Below are 21,451 nucleotides of genomic sequence, written 5' to 3' on the forward strand. Positions count from 1 at the left end.
CCTGCGTCAATGCGCTCGTCCTGGCGCTTTCGTTGGAGCCACGGGAACGATCGTCGCCTTCTGGACTTGTTGCGTCATCGCGTGGCCAGCGGATGTGCGCGGCCGTCGGGCGACAGCCCACGTCGTGTAATGATGATGCCGGGCAAGACGAATGAGTGGCGGCGGCGGTCCGTTCTGGCAACCGAGCAGATGGAACCAGATCCGCGGATCGCTCGACGGCACCTTCCCACCCACGTGGCGCGCTCACGTCCGCGCTCTCAGCCAATCCAGTGGACCACGAAATTGAAGGCTTCTGTTTTTCTGGGTTCTTTTTCTTGGCCTTTCTGACGCGGTGATATGACGTGCACGGCAGGGGCGAGGAGGATATGCCCGGCAGGGACGCGTTATAACAGAACGCCCGCAGATGTTAAACGTAGTAGCGAGCTTTTAGTGCAGTCTCCATAAGGCAATCAGCGACAGCGAGAGCGACCTTTAGACTTTCGCGTGTTTATACAATCGGTCGTTTGTGCAGATGGTGCGCCAATCAAATTCGTCACCCACCACGTGTCGGACTTGCGATTCGCCGCAAAACCCACCCGCTTTCGTATTTTACACCTCTCGGCCACGTGTTATAACACTTTCGTTGCTTAGGATCGAAGCACGACACCAACGTTGGTGCTGCCCTACTTCAGCGCAGACACAGTGACCATACGGAGCGTCGTTTCATCTACCGGTAGTATTGAGACTCGACGTCGCACGTCAGATTGGCTACCTGATGGGCGCGTTGTACGAGGTGGAAATCCGCCACGGAAGCATCCTAGTTGATGCAACGAATGGACTGCAACGCGCTTCAACGCAACTCGATAGTTGCCGCCAATGCACATGCCCTTGATGCTATTGTACCACCATGACGGCGTTAGCTTTGTACGAACATGCAACAACACTTTACTTGCACTCATCGGACGGTGTCGCCATAGACCGCAGGATATCCAAGTACAAGCATTCGATACTATTTCAATAGAGTTGTTGGTGCGTACGGCTATAGTGCTTCCGTGTTGCCTTCGCGACGCCTCGCATGCACGGCCAACGTAGTGCTGACAAAAAGTCCTGGTTTGTTATGGCAGCGTGTTATTTGAATTTCACACGCTGCCGTCGCGCGCCATCGTGTGTTTTATGCAACTGCAGAGCACACGTTGCGAAATCCCACGCTTGCCGTATCCTGAAGCGCCGACGGATGTGGCATACATTGATCGAGTGTAGGATTCCACGCCGACGCATCGCACTCGGTTGCTTGTTCGGCCTCAACGAACTCGGTGCTTGCGACACGCTAGCCTCTCGCTGCCACTCAAACGTCGCGCAGCCGCGGCTCGGAAGGGCATACTTGGCGCGAGGCGATTTCTTTTTTTGAGCTAAATTGTACCGGCTCTTGCTGGCTTACCGACCGGTGTCGAGATTTTCACAAGATCACACGAGTGTTATAACAGTACGTGATAGGATGATAGATGGCGCCTCTTTAGGCAGGCGAGATCAATTGGCGCTGAATTCGCCAGCTTCTCGTTCGTCACTGGAGCTGTACACTGGTGGGTGATCGCTGTCGAGAGTCTGGTTCGGATCACAGCCAGCCCCACATTTCACTTGCGGCGATGTCGCAAATGTGACAGACATGCAGTCCAAAAGGTTTGACGTCGGGCGTTTCACGGTCCACCTGAATACGTACCGTTCGTGCAGTCGATACTATAACGTGACGTAGCTCAGCAATATCGTTGACGAGCGTTCCGTGTGCTGCGTGCTTGACTTGCAGTCCTTGCGGCCCATACTTTAGTAGAATTGGGAAACAGCTTGTGGTGAATATTGTACCCAGCTTCACTGGCTCAGCCATTGGAACCAACACACATGATCGAACCCACGGCGAAGCTCACGCATTTTGCTACGATTCAGTCGATTGCTTCAGCAGCAACGAGGCTGGCAACGAGGTACAATTTCGTGGCTCGAACAACAACGAACGATACAGCATGTCTGTGTTATAACAGTCACGGGGTGAGTTTCACACGGAAAGGCCACGTGAAAATCGCAGCTGAGCCCGCTCAATTGGGCATCCAGGATGCTGACGACTTGAGCCACATGGCGACGGCCCGAAACATGTCGCAGCCAGCTCAGGGATTTCTGTGGACCTGGCCAAACCGCCCACCTCGCTCTTCATTCTGCAATTTGCACCGGACCTCGCCCATGGTTGCCAATTCCACGGTCATTGCCGCGCCGGCGTGGCCCGCCACCATGACGGACCTGCAGTTCGCGACGCTTGTTGGCCTCCCGATCGTCTCGCTCGTCGCCATCTACGTCTTCCTCCGCATCGTGTGGAAGCCGCTCGCTGTCACCAAGGCCGAGACGCTCCCGCTCCAGACCAAGGACACGGAGGTTGTCGTCGCTGCCGAGGCTGCCATCGAAGAAGGCGAAGTCGCTGGCGACTACGACGCAGACGTTCGACTTTGTGTTTGCGATCGGCCTCGGCCTCTACCTCGTCGTGCTCCTCGTCCTCACGTACTTCTACCACATCGACTACTTCACGACGCCGGCGTTCTGGATCAGCCAGATCCCCAAGGTGCTCTGCATGATGCTCGTGTCGCTCATCGGCGGCATGATCTGCCGTGCGTTCTGCGCCGTCGACGACAAGGGCTACATCATGACCAACAAGGGCTCGGCGTTCAAGGTCAACTACACGCGCAAGCTCCAGCACTTCGCGGCGTACATGGTGCCGCTCGTGATCCACACGAGCTTCTCCGGTCCCCTCGCGCTCGCTTGGGGCGATCTCTTCACGATGGTCGGCTTCTTCGTCCTCATCAAGCCCATCCGTGAGGCGAGCAGCTTCTTCATGCTCCAGTTCAACTCGCTCGACCGCCCGGAAGATCGCCCGCACACGCTCAAGTGGATCATCGCTGGCAACATCGCGCCCGGCCTCTTCATCTTGATGTTCTTCAAGTGGCTCTTCGCCACGAACGGCAACCTCGTCTTCATCATTGTCTTCATCACGGGCATCGGTGACGGCCTCGCCGAGCCCGTCGGCATCATGTGGGGCAAGCACAAGTACAAGACGCGTGCGCTCTTCTCGACGCGCAAGTACACGCGCTCGTGGGAGGGCTCTGCCTGCGTCTTCCTCTCGGGCATGATCTTCCCCGCGCTCCAGTACGCCGACTTTGACAACTTCACCCAGGTGCTCACGGCGATGCTCGTCTTGCCGCCGACGATGGCCTACGCCGAGGCGATTGCGCCCCACACGATGGACACGCCTGTCCTCATGATTGGCTGCGGCTTCATCATGTACGCCATCACGACGTACTTGTAAACGACATGTATATGTAGTAACCATTAGAGATATCATCGACATCCAAACAATTAATACACACGTGCTTGGGCGGTCGATTTTTTGGATTTTCGATGCACCAATCAAAACGCATAGAGTATATCGACGCACGAATCACAAATCATGATGATTTTCGACGCACCAATCACACGCGAGACAACGATCGCTGCAGCATCCAAGACAAGCAGCACGAAGATGATTATGTGCCCGACGAGCGGCGAGCACTGCGATGTCTTGGACGACCTTGATGCGAATCGTCGCCCATGGCCTTGACGCCTTGATGTAGGAACAATCGTCGAGGTTTTGGACCAAATTCTGTATACGCCGTGTCCAGAATTTAGTCACCGTGTGCTACGCGGTCAGCGGGAGCGCGCTTGTCTGCATCAAGCGAGCAAACGCCCTCTCGATCTCGATCATGTAACTCGTGGTCGCAGATATCGATGCAGTCGTCGACGCAGCCTGGAAACAAGTTTGCGCATTATACAAGTAGCATCAACTTACGTAGTAGCTGGAACAACAACGCGATGTCGTATGTAGAGAGAGCTCATCTTGTGTTTGATTAGGATCTCACGGTCTCTGGTTCCGCCATGGCAGGAGGGCTTAGTAGGTTCGAGCGACTAACTCCATCATTCCAGTCGACTAAACTTTTGTCCGCAACGAATATTATTATTCTCCGTACCATGTCTTTTGGCTTCTGCAAATCATATCTATGTTATTAATATTGCGCACGGACGATCGCGACAGGTATAAAAATAGGCAAGTAACATACAAAACTATAGTCATAAAATGGAGAAGGAACCATCACGTGAATGCCTCTCCGGTTGCGACAGTTTTATCCGGATCTCGTCTTGGCCAGACATTTTCCCTTTGTCGTCAAGAGCAACCTCGAGCATGATGATGTCCTTGCGCCGCCTTGCCGTCGCCTCGTCCCGCCGGGTAGGCGCATGTCCTCTGGCGTCTACCTAGCTCTCATGGCCACGCCCATGCATTTAGATGAACGTGCGCTCGCTCACGGCCGCGCCGACGCCGTCCGTGGCGTCGATCTTGGAGCCCGAGATGAAGCTGCCGCGCCAGTTCATTGCCGACTTCCCCGAGGAGCACGAGGGCAACAACTTTGAGGTGAACTGGAGCTTGGCTGACGATGACGTTACGCCCCGCCACAACTGCTACCGCAACCGCGCCCTCGCCAACCTTGCGTCGGTCTCGGGCACGTTCCCGCTTCCGATTGAGTCGTCGGTCGCGCTCGAGGAGGCGCACCCTGTGGCCTTCTTGGGCCTCTGGTACGTACTGCTGTGCAAGATGCGCGGGCTCGTACTCATTGCGCTACAGGAACGACGTGACGGAAGAGCTTGGCCATGTCTCGGACTTGTACGTCCACGACGGCGCCGTCGGCGCCTTGGCTGCTGTCCGCACGCAGGTATTCGCACGGTGGCCCTCGTATGGCAGAATTGGACAAGCCGAACTGTAGATCCGCGTCATCTCGGACTCGCCTGCGCTTGCCCACGCGCTGGCCAACTTGATCGTCGCGGTGCCCACTGCCAAGGATCCCCAGACGGTACTGTCGACTGAGCGACGTGTATCTTATGCGCGCATGTAGCCCCGCCCGATCCTCGTTGTTGTCCAGACCAACACGAAGGAGTCGATGTTCGCGTACAACATTGATGTCAACGAGGATGGCTTTGAGCAGGCCAAGATTGTCGTCCGTGGCAACGCGGTTGGCTTGGGTCAGATCCAGGACGCGATCCTCAAGGTCAAGGCGCAGCTCGACGTACGCTCTCTCGTCTCCTCTTGTCTCGTCGCTCACCGTGACACGGCCAGGCCGAGATCCCGTCGAACATTGCCTTGCCGTGCGACGTGCTCACGTCGGCCGACCGCGCGTCGTCGACGCTCGTCTTTAACGCGACGGCCGCCTGGCGCAGCGCGCAGAAGGACTTGCACGCTGCCCACGGCGCCATTTGGCACCCGGAGGTCGGTGTCACGGGCGCGTTCGAGGGCGCAGTCGTGGCTGCGGCGGCCGTCAAGCCTTCGAAGGCGACGGCGCTTAAGCGCCACAAGACGTTCCCGATGGCTCTCACCAAGGACCTCAGCGTCGTACGTTTGTCTTTTGGCGTTTGCGTTGCGCTCATCGCGTGCTGCTGTAGGTGCGCCTGCCGGCGGCGACGGTGGTTGGTCACCCGACGACGGCCATCGTCTTGGCCAAGCAGGACAAGGAAGTGTCGGTGGCCGAATTCGTGCAGCTCGTCAACGGCTCGGAGGCCTTGGCTGCGGCCCTCGAGGTACCGCCACGTCCGAGATCCAATGCTGAGCGAAGTGACTAGGCGCACAAGACCAAGTGCGTCACCAAGAAGGCGTAAGCACACAACTCAAATCACATTCATATGGGGAAGCGACCGATGTAATACACCGCAATGCCACTTGTCGTAGCTGCGTGTGCGCACAGAGATGGGTTCCCACGGCACGGACCGAACGAGCGTCGGGGTGCAGAGTGCGTCGTCGTTTAGGTGACTGGGTCGCGCGCAGTGCCCAAGACGCTATGATCCATGCGCCAAACGAACTAGAATGGTTCAGTGCTACGCTGGTTGAGAGGCAAGTGAACGGAAGTCGACTTCATATTACGGTACTACGAGGCCACAGACTTAGTGGTTCTTGGCGACGACCTTCTCGACGAGCGCGTGCAGCTCGGCAAAACGCGTCATCTTGTGCTGCCACGCGTCCGGCGTCGGCGAATCGGTGGCCGCCGCGGCCACGGCCCCGACAAAGATCGAGCGACCGCAGTTGTCGCCGCCGGCCGTGATGTTCTTGGTGACCGACGACACATACTGGCCGTCCGTGAGGAGCACGAAGAGGCCGCTTTGGAACGAGCCGGGGAGAGGGCACGACTTGCCGTACTTGGCTACCGCCGCGTGAACGTCCGAGGATGCCACCGCGTCGTCAAGTACACCTTGGATGAGCGCCTGCACCGAAGCCTCCACACGAGCATCGCTGCGTGCCGCAGTGATCGCGTCCTTGATCGAGCTCTGCTTGACGACGACCGCCTCCAAGATGATGGCGCCGGCGATCGCGACGTCGATTGCGAGAGGCGTCGTTTGGTGCACGAGCACGGCTTGGCGCACGACATCGAGGAGCTCCGGCTTGCCCGCATACCGCGCAACGAGAAGCGGGACCTTGTTGAGGCCGTGGCTGTCGTCGTTGGGGCCGGCGAGGTGCGGGAACTTCTTGCCTTCGGCAGCGCGGGCGACGAACTCGCGCATTACGCCATTCAAGCGGCCCGTGTACGTCTGCATGGCCGCGAGCGAGACGTCCGAGAAGGCTTCGGCGTCGAAGACCGGCGCGTCCGCGAGGTGCTGGAGCAGCGGCACGATTTCATCGCCGTACGGCGAGAGCGCACCGTCGGCGTAGTTGTAATACTTGTTGGCCGGCGGCGACAGAAAGGCCGGGTCTTTGCCGGCAATGCGCTGCGCGAGCTCGCTGTCGTCGTAGATCCAGTGCAGTGGCATCGACGCAGCGTCGCTCACCAAGGCGCTGATGGCGGCGAGCGCGGCGCGGCGCTGGACGAGGGACATGGTGTTGACGGGGAAAATCCAATCTGCCGGTATCTTCGTGGATCGCGCTTGGATGCTACACCATATGGGTGCGTATTCCTTTCCCATATATTAGTGTTTGAACAGGGCGTCCCGCGCCATGCCTACGGACCTGTCAAGACAACGCGGTCATTCATGAGTGATGTCTAGTGTAGCTCAATATGCAATGCTAATCGGAAGGACGGCATTGACGCCGGGTTCGCGTTTCCGTTTGAACGTCGGGAAGCGTACTACACTATTTCGATACGCCGATCTTGTTCTCGGCAGCGTTCGTTGGACTTCACGGGATGTTTCATCCGAGGTCACTGGAATAAGCCAGCTTCGATATTATCGAGCGCCTGCGTCCGCAGTGTGTGGACCCAACCAACGGGATCGATGCCCCGCCGTCCATTGGAGCCACGTGGAGATAAATGCAATCTCGAAAGCAGTCGCCAACGTCTCCGCGCTGTTTCATGGGATGTCAAGACGTCGAGTCGGATGAAAGTTATCGACGTTTTCACAATGGCGAGCTTGCTCAGGGGGCAAAGGGCCTTCATGCCATGACCTCGGGCGGGTTGCTTCGTAGGCGTCGAAATCTAGAATGCTAGCTCTACGACAGCACGCAAGATACGCCCCTTCGTGAAAAGGTCGTTTCGACGCACACAACACCCAATTTGTTACATTAGACCGTTGGGTAGCTGTAACAAACAAGTGGACTACCGAAAAGTTCTCTCGGAAGCTCATGTGTGCTCTTGGACCCTGGATCTGGATCTGGGCCGCATTATCTGAGCGCTCGCCCCGTGGCTTTGTGAGCTTCACCCCGCGTCCGAAGTCATGCGTCTCCATGTGACACACCTCCTGAACCTTCGCCCGCGCTGCGTTCCCAGGCGTCTACCGCGAGAACATTTCCATCGAGCAAAATGTATGAAGCTTCAGTCGAGTTTGATGTCCAATTCTGGGGGCGGTTGCTCGGAAACCCGGTTTCTGCTTATACTTTTTGAAGTACGGTAGTTTCGAAAACGTTTGTCTGCTGTCTACGAACACATGTACAATGCACTTGTCTCAGCTCGAGTATATACGAATTGTACAGTTAGCACGTCAACGTAGACGAGTTTTCATGCGTCTTTAGTGTGATCAATCTGTCATTCGGCGCCATCACAGACCGTGTGGTGATCATGAAGGCGACATGCAGATGGCATGCGGTGCGCTCGCTTTCAACTGCATCCATGCATCGCTGCGTGTTAATTGGTGGCCCTAGCTACCGTACATTTGCACGCTACGGGCGCCTCGAGACGAGACTTGTCTGGTTCGCCAGCGACGACGCGGAAGGTGGTCAGGTGTCGAGCAGAGTCATTTCAACTCGACTTTTGACGCTAGGACGTGTCGCTCGAGGTCTTTCATTTCGCGTGCGCGTCTTCAACCCGGCGCTACCTGGAGGTGTGAGTAGCGCGTAGCCGGCTGCGTCGACAGGCGAGGTATCGCACAGCCCCTTCCGTTGATCGGATCTCGCAGGGCACGTGATCCGGAGCTACTCGGACGTGTCCAGCGTCGCGAGTCTTTCGAACCACATTTGCCATGACGCTGCCCAGCTATCTCGTCAAGGACCTCGGCGCCTACGTCCAGAGCCGCGCCGACCAGCTGGATGGTGTGTGCTGCCTCGACGCAGCGCCGTGCCAGCCGCACGGGACCAAGGCGCCGACGGCGTCGCCGGCGTCCTGGGTCATTTTGTACCATCCCGAGTTGCTCTTTACGACGCTCGTCGAGCTGCTCCTCGATGCATTTGGCCCGAGCACGCCAGTGTGCGTCAACGTGCTGCTTCCGGACCTCGCCCGCGTCGTGACGCCAACGCAAGTGCTCGCGATCGAGTTGCCGCCGAGCGCGCTCCTGCTGCCGTCGCGCTTTGCACGGCCCGCGTGCGTCGGCCACGTGCGCTTGACGCCGATTAGCTTGCATGCGCCCTTGGGACTCGCGGGCGCGACGAGCGTCGAGACCATTGCCGAGCTCGCCAGAGTGTGCGAGCAGCAGATGCAGCCGGTTGTGGCGCTCTCGCTCTTGTACTGCACGTACCTCACGCTCGGCCGGTCGTTGGGCCCCCGCAACGCCAAGACGCTGGCGGTCGTCGACTGGATCGGCGACGTCCTCCTCGACGTGCGCGAGTACAAGCTCGCGATCGCGTGGCTCACCGAGTCGTCCGCATCGTCGTCGCCCGATGCACTGGCACGCTGGACGAACCTCGGCTTCGCGCATCTCCAGCGCATGGACACCAAGCGCGCCGTCGAGTACTACGAACGCGTCGCCCGCGCCGTCGCAGGAACGAGCGAGGTTTGGTCGGCGACGATCGACCTGGCGGGCGCCCATCGATTCGCAAAGGCGCTCGGACCTTCGTGGGCGCTTCTCGAGTCGGTGCTATCGGCGCCTCTTGGCTGCGAGCGGCTTGTCGCCGAAGGTATTCACCACCATCTCGATCGCCATGGTAATAGCACGATTGGTGTAGCACACCACGCCGCAGGTCTCGTGCTGGCCAACATGCATCGCTGGAGCCTCGCAGTCGAGTCGCTGCACCGAGCGTATCGCGCTCGCAAGACGCTGCTCGGAAGCGTTCACACGGCGACAAGTGCCTCCTTCTACGCTCTCTACTACGTCTACGTGACGAGCTCGGCAGCGACCTTTCCCGGCCGCTCGTCGCTGCACCAGTTTCTCGCGACGGAGTGCAACGATGGGATGGTGCCGTGGGGTGGTCGGTACTGCGTCTACTGCGGCGCACCCATGGGCCAAGCAGCCGTTGCGTCGCGGCGCTGGGGTGGCTGGACGTACCTCGCGTGCATGCCTTGCGCGACAACGTCGCTGGCCGGCGACGCCGTGCTCATGTACCGCTTGCCGAACGAGGCGCTGGGCCTCTCTGGCACACTCTAACTTGCCTGTCTATTCTACGCCACCGTGCTCCATTATTAACGGCTGCGACAGCTCGCGCCGCATGCATGCGGACCACAGAAATCGATCAATTGTACTTGAATAGGAGAATTGCCGCGGTAGCACCTCCTACGTAGTTGGTTGCTATCGAAAGGTCTCGGTGGCTATCCTGTGGCGCGTCATCGGTCGCAACGGTGTGTGGAGTTTCGTTGGAACGCTCCAGCCAATTGCACCGCTTTCATAGATACGGACCACGTCCAAACCAGCATCGGTGCTCGATTTGCGAGGCCGGCTGCGACTCGTAACTCTCCGCCCAGACAGTGTTCTTTTGCAGAGCTTGCTCCTCTCGGCGCAGCGGACACGTCGCGCGGGGTGCTACTCTTAAATCTCTTGATAAACCACTCTTCCTCACCCTTGCTACTCACCTGCGCCAGTCTACTGTACAGTATTTCGGGCTTCTTGCGTTTGGCTCGCATATAAATGTAGTATGCTTCCTGCACGGCCTCGCCAATCAGTCAAGGAGAGACGTATTGGACGTGCGTCGGATATCAAACTGCAGACGTTCTCGTGGCCACGACATTACTTGCATTCGCAGCTCAGCGCTTCTCCCGCGTGTACCTGGCTGGTTGATCCACAATTGCAGTCAGTATCCATGGGACCCGTTTCGTTTGGTATTTTCGGAAATGGTCAATGTTTCTGTCAATAAAACGAGAGATATACGTCTACAATGGCAGCGAGCAAGACACGACGATGGACCGCTGCGCCCCGCTCCACACTATCACAGAGAGCAGGTTATCGCCTGGCCGCTGCCGGCGTCTTTCGACATGCTCGTAGACGGACTCTACGAAACGGAGAGCGCTCGACGAAAGAACCTACTCAGAGAAATCCTCACAAGCGTGGCAACTACATCATTGTCTGGAGCATCCCGAGGCGCCGCAACACACTCTCAACGCTTGATCAAAGGCGGATGCTCGTCCCTACGGTAAGCTTGAGGGCATGGGGCTCTTTGTTCTGGTACATCGGTTTGATGGTCATTTCTAGGGCCACAACGACGCGTTCAGCTGAGGGTCAGTCGGTTGGGATTCAAACACAGGAACCCACTCGTTTGCATCCCCTTTATTCAAAATCTGCTTAGCAGCACTTGACGATGATGAATCATGCTCTACACATGCCTTCAAGCAGCTGGACGAAAGTCGTTGATGATGCTGTGCCTCATATGCTGGCAAGACGGCTGAGGACAAGGGCTTCTGACTTTGACGCCTCGCACGAGCGTGCATGGGATGCACCTGAAACCCATGAGCGGAATTGCTTGAACTAGTGAACACCAACGAGCAGCCACTGCCAACGCGGTTGAACCCGGCTTTTTGGATACACAAGTCGACTATAGATGAGATTGCCGCAGATGTACAAGTTGAAGTCTGTAGCAAGTTTGTACTCGAAGGCACTAGCGTCGCAAGTGGCACGAGCACACGCGTGGAAGGAGCCCTCATTACCACCAAGAGGCTCGCATTGATGGGCCCTTGCGCTTTCATTCGTGACCGAGGTCTTCCATTCAGCAACAGCGCAACGCTTTGCTACGACCTCAGTGCACGCACTCGAGAGATGGACCAAAGGATAGCTGCTTTCGATCATTTCGACGAGAGCAGGGTTAAACAATGCTTCACAACGGTAGGCCAAAGTCATCGCAGTCACATGTATGCCTCGTGGCATCACCTCACTCCAATCCACACGAGCTCATCAAGCGAAGTGCTTTACGATGCGTTCGACAAGGTAGCTTCGTCTCTCACTTTGTTCAGCTCACACTCGCCTTCTCAGCTCCACACATAGCAGCAGCAAATCGCACCTCTCTTATTTTCCGTCTCTTATTGATGGCTCTCTCGATCGAGGCTACGCAACGGCAAGTGACTGCGCATCTCGAGTGGTGAGGCACAGCGGTGGCAGTACAAGTATGTGAATGGAGCATCGCACGACTTGAAAATGCCGCGCCGCGAATGGATCGCCGGCAGCTTGCGCACACCGTTTGAGGCCAGTCAGGCATAGCTGCTGGCATTCGCGCCACGCCATCCCGCAGCTTTTGCAGTCGACTTGGTTCATGACGATGTTTGTCTCGCGATGAAAAGAAGGCCCACATGACGAACGCAGTCCATGTCCTGTCGTGCTGAGGACCAAACTGCAGTAGACGCCACTCGTAAACGTCCAAGAGGTAGCTGCAGCCACTCTCGATGCTCGAGAGGCAGCAGTGCAGCACGCCAAGCTCGAGCCAACCTAGACACACCGCGTTATGATCGCATTGCACTCTGCAGCCACACCGTTGTGCAGCATGTCTTCCCACACGTCGTCGCACGTCGCTTCAAAACTCTTCTCGGCCGTCGCCACGACCGACACGACAACGTTCATCGCCGCCTCGAACTTGCCCATGTACCGGTACACGGTCGCCACCTCCAGCAGCGACTCGAGCGTCACAAACGCTGACGGCCCCGCCTCGAGCTCGTCCAGAAGCGCGACACGCTCCAGCAACGAGCGCGCTTGCGGCAAAGCCTGGCGCTGCAAGAGCACGTGCCCCAGCGTCGCCATGCAGTCGTGCATCTTGGCCGTGTCGTCTACCTCGGCTGCGTCAAAGCGCTCCATGGCGTCGTGGAGCCAGTCGTAGGCGGCGTCGTAGGCATGCAGCTTGCACAGGCACTCGCCGACAGCCACCTGCGCGTCCAGTGTGTCGACGGCGGTGGGTCCGTGGTGCACACGGTGCGTGTAGAAGCAGACGCGGAAGAGCGCGAGTGCGAGCGCGGGGTCGTCGTCGATGAGTCGGTCACCGAGCTCGCGCCACGGCGGCAGTCGATGGAGCTGCGCCATGGGTAGGGCCATCGGCTCGAGGGTCACCGGGTGGTGCCATGGTAGTGTTGTCACCGGGTTCAAGCTCCAGTGTTGGGGTGTGGCTTGGTCGGACGCTTGCTTGGGGTTGTCAAAGCTGAGGGTCGAGGGTCGTAGCTGCACGCAGAGGACGCTGTCAACCATCGACGTGGTGCGGAGCTCGAATACTGTCGTCGGCGGCAGCACCCGAGTGAGGCCGAGGATAAGATGTGTCCAAAGAGACGCTGGTGGGCACAAGACAATCCACGCTGTCACGTCAGAAGATGCCAAAGGCCAAAGGCGCTGGATCACAGTTGCGCAGGTCGCTTCGTCGTCAAGTTGGCCTCGGGTCGTTGCCAGCTCCTGCTGCAGAGCAGCAAGGGCTTGAATTGTAGCAAGGGATGTCGTCGCGCGCATGGTGAGGCTTCCTTTGTGCAAGAGAAAATGCGTCGTTGAGGTTCTGGCCATGCAGTCAACTCAAGTACGACTATCATGTGGACGAGTATTAATATTCGTACAGTTTTTGAATTGTAATATTCAATTTTGCATCGATTTTAAAACAAGCGCCACTCGCACGCATCCCACTCGACTGCCACTGATTGCAGCAGTGCGCATGGCTGTGCTCCATTTCCCGTCCAGTGCACAAGGTCTACGAATCATTGAAGCACCCATATAGTGTGCTAAGCAGGACGCTTTGAAGAAATTCGCTTGGCCACGTAATGACGAATGTCCTTGCAGCTCTTCTGGTTGAAGATGTTGTGTATGTGCCGGCACCAGGAAATGGCTCTTGGTGCCATCAGAGTTACCATTGATCTAAACTGCGAGGGTACTACAACCGATCCCGTTTGTTTGTTCATTGCCTCGCCAGTGTCATCAGCCCAACGCTTCTGAGCCAGAACAATGGCCTGCGTGATCGCCTCTCTCTATCCCGTTTACACTTGGACTAAGGCGAATGATACAGTATAATCACGAATGACTGACAGCCAAATGCTGTTAAGTCAAGGCAAACTAGCTTTCCTATCGACCCGAAGATATTGCTCGAATCATCCAGCTTTTTGGCGCGACGACGCGATGTACCCCGTCTGGTGCTGCACGACAATCTTCCGTTTTCGCCATGTTGGGATCTAGGTCGTCTTGGCTTGGATATTCGCTGGCCGTTGATGTCGCTGGTATATATAATATCGTGTCGCTGTACACCAGGTCGAGACGGCCCTAAAAAGTGCAAGGTGGTGTCAATTCTGCGAGATTTGCGTACGATGTGCGGGTTCCCGTGCAAGAATTTACCAAGCTAAACAACAATGCCCGACGCTAATGATTCGATGTGAAACTGGTCCCTTTATCGTGCAAGCGAAAAGGAAACTTGCTTTAAGCGTGGTGGATATCAGCATGAGGCGTGCTGAGAACATCAGCTTTGGCGGTAAGCTTCGGATGGCAACTTGGGCGGCAAGTCCACGCAGAGCCCGTGCAAGCAAGTGTACCCTTGGTGCAAGCAGTGCATGGATGACAAGTCTTGTCTGCTTCTCGACCCAAGATGAACGCTTTCGTCGGGACTGGCAACCTCGCATCAGTACTTGTACTTTGTTCCGATCTCTCAAGACGGAAGCTTGTGGAGAGGCAAAGATTCCAGCTGCAGCTCCCTCGGGGATCGAGCGTGGTTGCGTCCAGCACCGTCGAGAGCTACTGCTACGCACGACATTCTCGCACGCGACAGCTGGCTGCATCTGGTCTCCTAATAAAGTAAATGAAAATATTTCATTGGCAACTCCGCGTACCCACCAAAAATGCGGCAGTGGCGCCAATCTCACCGCGGGCACCAGTCCCACGTCCCAAAAAACGCGAATGAGTCTCGGATCACTTGTGAAATTGCACGTTATGGGCACACTCGATACCTTGCGCCTGCTCCACGCACTCCACGGGCCCGACCAAGAACTCCGTAGCCTCGTCCAACGGTGGCCGTCCAGCAGCACCACACCACCGCACTGGGCTGTCGTCGCGCATCCGATGGCGCCGTGCCACCAACTCCTCGAGGCACTACGGTCATGGCTGTCGCCAACCGTCGTCTTCACGCAGCTCACAGATCGCGGCGCCGTCAATGATCATATCTTATGCGTGCAGCTACGACCCTCAACACTTGTGCAAGCCCCATGGATACTGCCCGTAGAGGAGGCTGACGTCGCCAACCCGATAGCCAACGTGATATCAGTACCATGGCACCACCCGATGACCCTCGAGCCGATGGCCCTACCCATGGCGCAGCTCCATCGACTGCCGCCGTGGCGCGAGCTCGGTGACCGACTCATCGACGACGACCCCGCGCTCGCACTCGCGCTCTTCCGCGTCTGCTTCTACACGCACCATGTGCACCACGGACCCACCGCCGTCGACACACTGGACGCGCAGGTGGCTGTCGGCGAGTGTCTGAGCAAGCTGCATGCCTACGACGCCGCGTACGACTGGCTCCACGACGCCATGGAGCGCTTTGACGCAGCCGAGGTAGACGACACGGCCAAGATGCACGACTGCATGGCGACGCTGGGGCACGTGCTCTTGCAGCGCCAGGCTTTGCCGCAAGCGCGCTCGTTGCTGGAGCGTGTCGCGCTTCTGGACGAGCTCGAGGCGGGGCCGTCAGCGTTTGTGACGCTCGAGTCGCTGCTGGAGGTGGCGACCGTGTACCGGTACATGGGCAAGTTCGAGGCGGCGATGAACGTTGTCGTGTCGGTCGTGGCGACGGCCGAGAAGAGCTTTGAAGCGACGCGCGACGACGTGTGGGAAGACATGCTGCACAACGGTGCGGCTGCAGTGTGCAATGCGATCATAACGCGGTGTGTCTAGGTTGGCTCGAGCTTGGCGTGCTGCACTGCTGCCTCTCGAGCATCGAGAGTGGCTGCAATTACATCTTTGCTGCCTTCCAGGCGTCTTTGGAGCTCTGGGGGCCGCAGCACGACCGGCCTTGGACTGCTTTCGCCGCATGGTGCTACTTTTCGGCGCGGCACCACCGCTTTGACGATTGCGGGGAGGCGCGGAAGCTCGTCGCTGGCGTTTCGGAATTGCCAGCAGCGATTTGCGACTGGCCATCGCGAGTGTGTGCGACGTGTGCTCACCGTATCGCTGGCCCCGTGTACAGCACGACCTCCGATGTGGCGTGGACGTACCTACGTTGTGGATCGTGCGTCGCCACCCATGTGCATGTTGCGCCGTCGACGATGCATCTGCCGCCGCGCAGTGTCAGCGCCGTTGTGTCCCTCGTCTTGTAGCATGCGATTATTGTCCTTTTCTGTAGCTACGGCGTGAATTCTGTTGTGTTGATCGAATGAATGGGTTGTCGCCTCGTGTCCGAAGGATGGCCCTACGAGAGAGAGGCGTTTTCAAGGCAAGACCAGCCGGTTGACATTGCGCCAGGTGATTTTTTACCAGGGATTCGTAGCCCGTTCGTGGCAGTGAGACGCCAGCACTCTCGCGATCACTCCTCTGTTTGTGAGTCTCTTGTTTTTGCAGGCAATTACAACACACCGGTTCGGACACGCTCGTGTGCATCGAAGCGACACATCCATGAACTCTTCGGAGACACTTGTCGCCATGGAGACTCATCGCGGTGCACCAAAACGGAGGGTAGGATACGTCCCCATTGCACTTTCTTTTCTTCTGCGTGAGCTGCGACGTCGGACTTATACACAGTAAGTCAACTCGACAGCGTTTACCTTGGTCGCCTTCCACCTTCGTCACCGCGTCGGTGTGCTCTGCATGTGCCTTGTTCACTGGGCGTTAAGCAGTGCGGCGTTGGAGAGGCGGTATCGCCCACACTGATCCCTTCGCATCGAGACCGCTGGTCTCGCTTGAAGCTTTTGTTGATTGTACAACTTGAGAAACTGTTTCTGCAAAAAGTTTTGAAACGTCAGACATTGAAGTGACAAGGGAAAGGCCAGCACGCGCACCTCACGGGAGCTTCAAGGTCAATTGTAAGTGCTTGTCTTGCTGCGCTTCAGGTCGCAATGCGGAACGCACCCAGTTCGCGGCAAAACGTGCAAGACACTAATTTGTTGCCGAGACCACGACTTCCAAAAGAGCATCACGTCCTGGGGCAACGTTAACGTGACCTGGTATATCCCCCGTAAATTCGCACCCGCTATTCGCTGCTTGACGTGAACAAGACTTCTTACGTTTAGGGCTATGGCTACAACGTATCGCGCTACCTCCGCGCTACGCAGCAATAGACTGCATCGGTATCGCTGCTTCACTTTTATTAGCACAAATGTGTATCGATTGGCACTTGGTCACGACCAGGCGCCTTGAAAAAGCACTCTTTGTCGCGAGTCTATTGCGTTTTGCTCAGATGCACACGACAATGCGGCACAGAAAAGGCAACTCGAGCCAGACGTCTAACGCTGCTACCAAGGCCTTGCTGATGCGTGTATTAGTAGTACATGGTGGATGCTCGAGTCTCAAGCTTGATGGCAACGACTTTTTGTGGCTGACCTAACGAGCAATCGCGCCTTGGATCGCACGAATTGCGGCCATCGGATTGGCTGTCTGCACTAGTCTTCCTGGCTTTTGATTGGGTCTCCCGTCCCGTAAACTGTAGCCATTTTGTGATACTAACGCCCCGATCGTGCGTCGTCGCACGAAGTTGGCAGCCGGGAAGGTCAGGCGGGATGGGCGCTCCGAGTGTAGCACATCAAGATGCAACTGCTTCCTGACGATGGATGCCATGACAGGCGCGTCAGAGTGCTTGCTCCGCACTACGCGGTGCGTCTTCTAACTTTTTGAGATTCGTACTCTCAACGCCATAAATATCCTAGGGTGCGGCACAACATTTTCGGATAGTTGGGGCCCTGGTACTGTCGACTTTCACGCTTTACAGCTAGCGCACGTAGTCATTACTAGTAGTCTGCATCATGGATGAGGCTGGCGCAGCAATGATCTTAAGTGCGGTGATCGTGGAAAGATTCCAAGTTGACATTCAGTTTCTGTGACACGCCAACAAAACGTGCACCACGTTGAAGACCACTGTCACGCTGCCAGTCTATTGTACGATGCTGCTCCATACTCTTGTAGTACGTTTGCTCGTCGTAGTTGCTGTTCGCTGGTCGGGATTTCTTGTGTAGCCTCCCTGTACCGGCAGGCAGGCGAGCAATGCGCCCACGTAGTCGTTCGTTGCAATGGCAGCCAATCCTCCTGGATATGAGCATGTACGGTCTGGCGCACGTGCAGTAGCCAACTTTGCTGAATCCAAGAACAGTATCGAGCGCATCTTCGCGAGGACCCCTCCCTTGCACAAAGTCGCCACATGAATCCACCGAATAAAAAACAACCACAATAATCGACGCGGCAATCGACGGGCGTGCTCTTCGGTTCTGTTGTGATCACCGACGATTGAAAGCAAGCAGTAGTTGTAGAGCGCCGGTCGTACACACGTGAGCATGACAAGTTGGACGGCGCGACGCAATTGCACTATCTTTACTACCTTGTAGTCGAGCGTTGCTTCCTTCGAAGCATGTACACGCAGAAACGCTTGCTCGTCGTCGCGGATTTGAAGCCCCCGCGCGCACAACCACACAACGAGCTACAAAGTAATCCAAGGCTGATCCAACAACAGCTGCTGCAAGCATCGATCGCGCACTGGCGACTGAGCTACAGTATTATCCATCGCATTTGCGTCATACCGTGTCATTCGCATCTCCACCACGTGTTGCCGGGTCGAAAATCTACAGTAGTATATGAGTAGCTTCCCTTGCCCGCATGTACAAAGGGTGATTGAGGTGCACCCCACCCACACGCTCCTACAGTATCACCGACCTCATTCAAGTACATGTACTGTACCACAACATGCCTCGGAGCTCGACAACAGGTACGACTTGGCCCGCGGGCGATGTCACGGCAAGATTCTCTATCTCCACAACAGTTATGCCCCGGCCGAACCGGACAAGCGCGAGACCTTCTTCGCGACGCTCCCAAAGCGCTTTGAACCAGACGCAAAGCACATTGTAGGTGTCGACTTCAACGTCACATTGTCCGACGCCCTTGACTCGTTCGAGCCGCTGCCGGAGAACCTCTAGAGTGTCGAACAGCTCCTGCTCTAGCTGCATGAACTTCGCCTGGTGGACGCGTACCGCCAGGACGACCCCACCACGATCTCGTACACTAGCCCGCGCCACAGCACCAGGATAGACTTCATTTTGTCTCGGAGACTCTGTACGTTAGCCCCCCGACCCAGTCAACACACGCCAACACGCGCTCGAACCACTCGGCTTGTACGTTTAAGATGCTGACCCGAGCCAAACCACGAACGGGCCCGTGGCGTGCACCACATTGGCTAGCACAACTACCCGAAGCGGCCGCTATCATCGACGAGTGGTTGGACCAGTTCTTGGACTCGGTCTCGATCGGTCCGGCCGCTACGATCGCATGGTCAACGACATGCGCACCCGGCTCCGCCTACTGCACCATGCCCGCGTCGACGCCGACAGAATCTCCGAGACAATAGGTCGAGCGTGAGCTCACCGTCGCGTTGGCGGACTCGAGCTGCCACCTGTGCCAAACCCTCATTGAAGCGATCCTCGACATCAAGCGGCGTCTGGAAGACCACAACACACAAGTTCAAGAGCACAAGACGGAAGCGGCAGTGCAACGTCATCTCGTGGAAACCGCCCGATGCACCAAGTACGACTTGCGGTCTCCGTCAATCAAGATGCCGGAACCGGACTCGATCCACCAGATGCGCGACACCACCGGTCAGACTCGCACCACGCCGCAGGAGATCTTGCAGGTCCTGCATGCTCGGATTTATATCCTGGCACGACACTGCCAAGTCTGAATAGTTGTGCAACGACCGTAGTTGTACCCTGGATTATCCAGTAGACGTGTTTATTCAATACACACTTTACATTTTGCACCTTACTACAAAAGTCTCTGCCTAATGCGCCTGCATCGATCGGACCCTAGCGGTTTTGACAGGCTACAAGCCCAAGCAAGGAACCGCTCTCACGTGCAGCGCAAAACAGCAGCATGCTACGACGCACGTTACCAACCTCATTTGCCGAGCCACACGTCTCCGCACTCGTCTCCACTCGCGGCTCGACCAAGTCGCCGCTCGACAAGCCGCCCAGCTCTGTGGATTCTAGACGTCGCTATACCCCGCAAACGACGGCCCGCGAGGTCGACCAGTTCCTGGACTTCACGATCAAGACGCGCCTCCCGACCGACATGGCCGAGCGCCTCGGGGCGCCGGTCTTGGCCTCGGAGCTCTACGACTACATCCAGCCAGCAGCGCGACGCAAGTCGCCAGGCCCGAACGCGCTGCCGTACGAAATCCTCAAACTGGCGCTCGAGCTCGTGTTCAACCACGCGCTCTTCGATCAGGCGACCCAAGTCCAAGGCACGACGATCCTCTTGCACGAGAGGGGTGATTGAAACGGCCCTGCCAACTACCGTCCGATCAGCCTCATTTCATCAGGCCGCGCTAACGATGTACCCGGTCCCCGACTGGTCGTCGCCAAGCATGGCTGTCATTGCCAACGCCGAGGCGCAACTTTGCCGATCCGTCGCTTTCCCGGATACGGCGCCTGCTTGCGTCGACGGCAGTACCCGACCGGTTCAAGTGTGTGCTCAAGTATTGGTTCGACATTCACGTGGGGCCGAGCACGCTTCCAGCGCAATCGCCGCTGGTCCAAGAGCAACCGCGATGATCCAACCAGTTTCTTCCGGTAGATAGATGTAGATATCTGGTTCGACCTGAGGCCAGAGCGGTACCGTCGACTACAAATCAACGCCGCCATCGTTGTTGCGGGTTATATGCACTCCATTGCAGCATCGGCGCGCTATCGATCGGCTGCTCGAAGCTGTCTTCTCCTAGGAGCGTGAGCACTGGGGTCGACACAACGATCGCACGGGGATGCGTTCTCGGAATGGCACTGGTTTGCAAAGAGCAGCTTCGATGAGACCGTGGCGGCGCGGCTACGAGCAGGAGTGGCGCAGATGCCAACAACCATTGACGGCTGGCCCGGGAAGGTCTGCGTACGCTGCGAGACAGCGATCCGCAGCACGCGCAAAAGCGTACAAGGCACTCCACCGTACGACACTCATTTGTTTTGCGCAAATTGCGCTGACCAAAGGTTTTTCGCGGCAGTATGCGAGCCAGAGAGGGAAAGATTGTGTTGTGATCCCATTCTTTCACTTCTTCTGCTGTCAACTACAAATACTCGTTACTGGTTCAAACACGTAAACAAGCATGGCTCCGTTCAGAGCTCTTTCAGGCACGAGCTCTTCGTAGTGGCTGCGCGAAGCAAAACGACACGACTTTTACCGGCGTCGGCAAAAATCGTCTTCCGCACCAACGTACGCGGTGAAGTGCGGTGTAGCAACAACGTGGGTTTGGTGCATGACCCTCCACTGTTCAGTGACCGATGGAACGAGTGCGCAGAGCCTTTTCCCTGCTCTGCAATCCAGGCGCTGCTATTCGTGGCGTGCCGTTCTGGTCGCAAGGCTAACCAGCCCGACTGCCTCAATGTCCGCTGGAAGGCGCAGCGAAACTTCAAGTTCAAGGCGCTCGCTTCTCTCGTAGCCACTAGCCCCATTTGAAAATGCATGCAAAAGATTGGAATCAACGTATGTTGTGGCTCTCCAAAACCTAAACTTGATAAACGTAGCGAGTAACGCAGAATATATGCATTTGCACCGCCGACCTCGCATCGCAATCAAACGAGCCAGAGTGGAATTGGGTCCGTTTTATGTGTCTCCGACGATGGCGAGTGTGCTGCGCTGCCACGATCTCGTGCGCCTTGTGGCGTCGTTCCAGGATGGT

General features: G+C 57.1%; 6 protein-coding genes across 6 annotated transcripts; 4 read left to right on the forward strand and 2 right to left on the reverse strand.

Annotated features, from left to right (window-relative positions):
* Nucleotides 1–2,205: 2,205 nt before the first annotated feature.
* SPRG_13542 (hypothetical protein) lies at nucleotides 2,206–3,396 on the forward strand (the record flags this gene model as incomplete). Its single annotated transcript, XM_012353138.1, has 2 exons — nucleotides 2,206–2,394; nucleotides 2,429–3,396. 2 exons carry the CDS (start codon nucleotides 2,206–2,208, stop codon nucleotides 3,317–3,319), a joined length of 1,080 nt encoding a protein of 359 aa, XP_012208528.1. The 3' UTR covers nucleotides 3,320–3,396.
* Nucleotides 3,397–4,182: 786 nt separating this feature from the next.
* SPRG_13543 (hypothetical protein) lies at nucleotides 4,183–5,777 on the forward strand. The gene is made up of 8 exons (XM_012353139.1): nucleotides 4,183–4,273; nucleotides 4,331–4,617; nucleotides 4,667–4,754; nucleotides 4,806–4,892; nucleotides 4,935–5,105; nucleotides 5,156–5,428; nucleotides 5,479–5,613; nucleotides 5,656–5,777. Exons 1-8 carry the CDS (start codon nucleotides 4,229–4,231, stop codon nucleotides 5,689–5,691), a joined length of 1,122 nt encoding a protein of 373 aa, XP_012208529.1. The 5' UTR covers nucleotides 4,183–4,228; the 3' UTR covers nucleotides 5,692–5,777.
* Nucleotides 5,778–5,937: 160 nt separating this feature from the next.
* SPRG_13544 (hypothetical protein) lies at nucleotides 5,938–6,918 on the reverse strand. Its single transcript, XM_012353140.1, has one exon. It carries the CDS (start codon nucleotides 6,898–6,900, stop codon nucleotides 5,974–5,976), a length of 927 nt encoding a protein of 308 aa, XP_012208530.1. The 5' UTR covers nucleotides 6,901–6,918; the 3' UTR covers nucleotides 5,938–5,973.
* Nucleotides 6,919–8,472: 1,554 nt separating this feature from the next.
* SPRG_13545 (hypothetical protein) lies at nucleotides 8,473–9,810 on the forward strand (the record flags this gene model as incomplete). Its single annotated transcript, XM_012353141.1, has 2 exons — nucleotides 8,473–9,343; nucleotides 9,392–9,810. 2 exons carry the CDS (start codon nucleotides 8,473–8,475, stop codon nucleotides 9,808–9,810), a joined length of 1,290 nt encoding a protein of 429 aa, XP_012208531.1.
* Nucleotides 9,811–12,072: 2,262 nt separating this feature from the next.
* Nucleotides 12,073–12,819, reverse strand: SPRG_13546 (hypothetical protein; the record flags this gene model as incomplete). Its single annotated transcript, XM_012353142.1, has 1 exon — nucleotides 12,073–12,819. The coding sequence occupies one exon, from the start codon at nucleotides 12,817–12,819 to the stop codon at nucleotides 12,073–12,075; it is 747 nt and encodes a 248-aa protein (XP_012208532.1).
* Nucleotides 12,820–14,874: 2,055 nt separating this feature from the next.
* On the forward strand, nucleotides 14,875–15,908 carry SPRG_13547 (hypothetical protein; the record flags this gene model as incomplete). Its single annotated transcript, XM_012353143.1, has 2 exons — nucleotides 14,875–15,442; nucleotides 15,487–15,908. The coding sequence occupies 2 exons, from the start codon at nucleotides 14,875–14,877 to the stop codon at nucleotides 15,906–15,908; spliced, it is 990 nt and encodes a 329-aa protein (XP_012208533.1).
* Nucleotides 15,909–21,451: the final 5,543 nt, after the last annotated feature.

Source organism: Saprolegnia parasitica, assembly GCF_000151545.1.
Source record: "Saprolegnia parasitica CBS 223.65 unplaced genomic scaffold supercont2.115, whole genome shotgun sequence".
Taxonomy (NCBI): domain Eukaryota; phylum Oomycota; class Saprolegniomycetes; order Saprolegniales; family Saprolegniaceae; genus Saprolegnia; species Saprolegnia parasitica.

What these genes read in the sequence shown, in the direction of transcription:
- SPRG_13543 (XM_012353139.1), top strand. Translation starts at nt 4,229, where the DNA reads ATGATGATGTCCTTGCGCCGCCTTGCCGTCGCCTCGTCCCGCCGG. An exon ending in GTGGCCTTCTTGGGCCTCTG is followed by an intron (nt 4,618 to 4,666) that starts GTACGTACTGCT and finishes ATTGCGCTACAG; the next exon opens with GAACGACGTGACGGAAGAGC. An exon ending in TGGCTGCTGTCCGCACGCAG is followed by an intron (nt 4,755 to 4,805) that starts GTATTCGCACGG and finishes GCCGAACTGTAG; the next exon opens with ATCCGCGTCATCTCGGACTC.
- SPRG_13544 (XM_012353140.1), bottom strand. Translation starts at nt 6,900, where the DNA reads ATGTCCCTCGTCCAGCGCCGCGCCGCGCTCGCCGCCATCAGCGCCTTG.